Here is a 4917-nt window from a genome sequence, read left to right as displayed (position 1 = left end):
AATTCCATAGCCATTTGGTCCATAACAAATTCTGTAGTTATTTGTTCCGTAGCAAATTCCGTAGCCATTCATTCCGTAACGAATTCTGTAGTCATTCGTTCCGTACCAAATTCCGTAGCCATTTGGTCCGTAGCAAATTCTATAGCTATTTGTTACGTAGCAAATTCCGTAGCCATTAGTTTCATAGCAATTTTTTCCATAAGAATAGGTTAGGTGCAAATTTAGTACGACAAAAATATTCAACAAAATCCAATATTCCAATTATAATATTCATAAAAATATATGATAATGTACTAAATATAAATTTAACTAGAGAAGGTTCCTCATGCTGCGGGGGTTGGAAACCTTCAGTATTTACAATATGTTATCGATTTTATTTATTTATTTTTCTATGAAAGCAATGTAGGTGAAAAATAAATCAAAATAAAGAAGTATTATCCAATTTACAAAGCATTATCACTCATCTAAATGTGTACATTTAGTTCATACTTGATCTGCAGCAACGCATTTGCGAGTCTAGAATCAATAGGAGTGTGATGCAAGTGGATGAGTTCCATTGAAGCAATCTGTAAAAATGAACCTGCAGAAAGCAAGAAATAAAAAATGTATTAACCGATTGTAGGTTAAAGTGATACAATAAAATTAATGATAAGGCTTATTATTTGGTCTATTTATTATTATTTATCATTTTAATAAACGATCTAATATAATATATCATTTTTTCCTTTAATTAAAAAAAAATTAACTAACCAAAGCAGTTCCTGCAAGTGCCACCAATGCAGAGAGAAAGTTGAAGAACAGGGCTTTAAATACAGTAAATCGGACCTCACTAAGATCCGATAATAACCAATCTGCAACAATTAATTGTTTTAATGCTAATTAATTCATTAAATTAGATTTAGTACAAAGTTGTTCACTTTTTATACCTCTTGAGGACACTCATATGCAAGAAGAAAAGCTGTTTTTGACGGCCTACCAAAAGATTCGTATAAAATAAAAGCACTTCCTAAAACCATTCCATTTGTGGAAATATGTTGCATTTTTTTGTTAGCTCACGGATTAATATTTATTTGAATTTAATAAAAAATAAATGGTTAAGAAATAAGAAGCACATACAATAGCATCAGAGAGAACAGATTAAGCACATACAACAATATGACGGAATGAAATAAGAAGTTCATACAACTACAAGGATTTCTGGATTTGGGTTAGAAGTGGAAACATAAGATCAATCATCATAATTGCATATTTTAAACATTTCCCAATAAACTCAAAAGAAAATTCAAGAACACAAAATAATGATCCATTTGTCCATAACAGATGTAATAGTGAGAACAGAACTTGATCAAATGGCTTAAAGTCAAATAAATATCACTTCACACAAATGCTTGGATCATTTAGTAGTTTGAATACCATATTTTTCATATTAATCATTTATAAAATTAAAAATTAGAAGGAAATGTAGACTGAATTATGATATATGACTATTATTTTTGCAACATATGCCTATAAATCGGATTTCTAAGGTTGATTCTTTTGTTTCAGATTTGACTTTATGGTGAAATTAGTCAATAAAAATAATTGAAGCTTCATATCCAGTCTCAAGCAATTAAGAAAAATAACCAAAAAAAATATACCTTTCTAATGAATTCAAGTAATCTATGACTCTTTCACTGTTGACGAAGAACGTGTGCACATCCATCTCGATATTCGGGGAAACCCTGCACACATTTCCATTCGAGTTTACAATGAAGATGAGAAATCTGAATTAATAGTACAAGTAACTATAAAAAGAACTGTAAAGAAAATGTCATAATGCCAACTCAAAAACAGAAACCAATATATGAAAGGAAGTTTATTATGCATTACGCAACATATATGATATCTTCTTGTTTCCCTTTTTTAATAAAACTTCATCACTTGGCAAAAGACACAAATACCTTCTTTGAAAGTTACCTATCAGTGTCCTTTGGAGGCAAAACTTCTGGAGGTTTTCCATACACCACCTCCTTTTCTGCATCTGCTTCTTGTTCAAGATCATTTTCGTCATCATTGTGATCATCAATTTCATCATCTTTACTTTCACTTTCCTGCAAAATAAAAACTCAACCAAGATTAACATTTCGGTTACTAACTCACACACAAAAATGACCAAGATTCGAGAAGATGTTCATACAAGATTTACATTTTGAAGATAACATTGTTAGTTATATGACAAATGAAAGATTCTAATTAGGTCAAAGAGTTTCCATACAGGCACATGAACACAAAAAGGCATTTCTTCAAACAAGTTGTGAGTACAAGCATACATATCATATCATTTTAAATATACCTCATGGAGTCTGAAAATATTAGGGTGCCTCATCATATTCGTTATAGAGATCTCTCTTTTAATCTGGAAGTCAGCTGAGAAAAATGAGAAAATTTGTAAATACAATAAGAAAAAACTACAAAAGCAATATAAGTCAACCTTAACTGTATATTTATAGATAGTAGGCTATAGCTACTTTCACACAAATCAGGGGACAGTTTTCTATCAACACATAGATGACAGTAGAAAACGTGAAGCAGTAAGCAGGTATTACAATTAAATGTATCAAAACATTAGAAACAATGGAAATTCGCCAAGTAGGATGTGATAAGTAACATAAATGTAGCAAAAATCATACCACAATTAGTAACATGACAAAAAAAAACTCGTTCCAAGCAGCGAGATTAAAAATTGAAAATGTAAAAGATATGATAATGATATCATTTACATGTAATTTGCAATATACATAAATGGATAGTTTAATCACAAGGAATTCTAGAAAGTGAGTAAAACGCACTTACATTTTAGACGATTGAATGTTTCCTGAAAGTCTTCCACCGTCCAAACGTCGATGAAGTCGTCGCCATATTTTTGAAAAGACAAATTCATATTAAAAATTCAGTAAAGAAATTGAATCAGCGAACCTGGAAAGAAACTGAATCAACAAACCTATAATTTAGGGTTCATAGACAAAATTAAAGTGATTTATGCTTCTCTAATTTCGTGCTCCAGGCAAACGTGCAATCGGCGCATTGAATTATTGTAATAAAGAAATTGAATCGTCAAACCTGGAAATAAACTTAATCAGCAAAGCTGGAATTTAGGGTTCAGAGACAAAGCTGATGCGATTGATGCTTCTCTCCTTTCGCAAGTGGGATGAAAGAGACGGAAGATGAATTTGAGAGAAATTGGTATTGATTAAAAATAAGGCGGTGTTCTTCTTGGGAAAATAGGCAGCGTTAACCGGAAGAAGCGTTGACGCAAATGAAGAACAACAAACGTGTGTCCCCATTGACCCCGCCTAACAGCCCAACACGGAAAAGGAAAACAACGATTTAGGGAAAAAGGGAGGTCAAAATAGTCAAAGGTAGTAAATGTAAATGATAAAAGATTGGTGGCTAATGTGGAATGAGCATAAATTCTACTGTACATAACCACCATGCTCATTCATTAATAGAGTATATGAATAGGTTATAGAAATTTCTATATTTTCTACGGAAATATATTCTATAGCTACTTGACTACGAAATATTCCGTAGTAAAATACCAACGGATTTGGATTTCGTAGTTATTTTGCAAATTAGAAAACAAGTTTGATACATAAATATCCATGATCAAGTTTTTCGTAACAAGTTACATAGTAGATTAGCTACAAAATTTTATTTTGTAACGAATTTCATAACAAAATAGCTACGAATTTCACTTCTGTAGCCATCTAGCTACCTATTTTGGATTGTGTAGCTAATGATGTAGCCAACTAGCTACATATATGGATTTCGTAACAAGTTTCGTAACGAACTAGCTACAGCCAACAACTCCGTTGTATACATCGTAGTAAAATAGCTACAAATTTTGGTTTCGTAGCAACTTTCAGTAGTGATTCGGGATTTAGCTACGAAAATGCAACTTTGTAGCTATTTCCGTAGCAAAATGGCTACAAGTAGTCAATTTGTAGCATATTCCGTAGTAGAATAACTACAATTTTTGATTCCATAGTAACTTTTCGTAGCTTTTCAAGATTTAGCTACGCATTGCAATTCCATAGCCATTTCCATAGCAAAATAGCTACGATAAGCCATTACGTAGCATATTTCATAGTAGAATAGCTATGGATTTTGATTCTGTAGCAACTTTCCGTAGCTATTTAGGATTTTTCTTGTAGTTGAATAAAACATTCTTACTTCCAACAGAGGCATTGGTGTCGTCATATTTTGACAAATTCTATTCTTTTTTAAAGATTTAATTTTTAGAAACAGCAAATAATATTAAAAAAAAGCCACCCGGCTAGCAAGAAACTAGCCGAGGGCAAAATGAGAGTTACAACTTACAAATTACAATAGTGGAATGGTGAGCAACACCACTCAATTAAACTATTTACACGAATTATGAGATTTTCTATGTTTGTGCCAATAATACACCATCGATATCACATCATCAGCGATTGTAGTTGGAGATGTAATCACGTTGTTGTAAATTTTATTGTTTCTAGCTCTCTAGATTCGCCATAAGAGACCATATAGAATTGTCATAAATCTCTTGCGTTTCTTTGGACAGTTTCCTCATCTCGCTCCAAAGTCCAATAATTCACCAACATTTGAGAATAATTGTCGAGGGATACCACACCAACCGATTCATCTTCACCTCTATCGCAGAGTGAACGCTGTGTCGTTGAAATACAAACACCTCGTTTAGCAAGAGTTCACTACTAGAAAACTAGGGCAACAGCTACGACACAATCCGTAGCTATTCGGTAGATATAAGGCGATACCTACGGATTTGCTATGGAAAATGCCCTTAGCATAAATGTCTGTGGGAAATTTTTACCTACGGAATTGCTACGGACTAGCTACTGAATAGCTACGGATATTTCCGTAGGTATAATACCT

At 32.5% G+C, this 4917-nt stretch overlaps 1 protein-coding gene across 3 annotated transcripts; it reads right to left on the bottom strand.

Annotated features, from left to right (window-relative positions):
• Positions 1-238: 238 nt before the first annotated feature.
• On the bottom strand, positions 239-3340 carry LOC111921374 (uncharacterized). Of its 3 annotated transcripts, none has more exons than XM_023916931.3 (8): positions 2981-3340; positions 2833-2862; positions 2333-2406; positions 1957-2090; positions 1638-1721; positions 927-972; positions 751-851; positions 239-580 (listed from the first exon to the last, which is right to left on the bottom strand). In XM_023916931.3, exons 3-8 carry the CDS (start codon positions 2366-2368, stop codon positions 523-525), a joined length of 459 nt encoding a protein of 152 aa, XP_023772699.1. In that variant the 5' UTR covers positions 2369-2406; positions 2833-2862; positions 2981-3340; the 3' UTR covers positions 239-522. The 3 variants fall into 3 exon arrangements, with proteins under 3 accessions (XP_023772699.1, XP_023772700.1, XP_023772698.1); XM_023916932.3 differs by having other exon boundaries at positions 3100-3340; XM_023916930.3 differs by having other exon boundaries at positions 2833-3339.
• Between the last annotated feature and the right edge of the window lie 1577 nt (positions 3341-4917).

Source organism: Lactuca sativa, chromosome 4, assembly GCF_002870075.4.
Source record: "Lactuca sativa cultivar Salinas chromosome 4, Lsat_Salinas_v11, whole genome shotgun sequence".
NCBI classification, from domain to species: Eukaryota; Viridiplantae; Streptophyta; class Magnoliopsida; order Asterales; family Asteraceae; genus Lactuca; species Lactuca sativa.
Note: the sequence above shows the minus strand (reverse complement) of the source record. Positions and strands in the feature narration are given on the sequence as shown.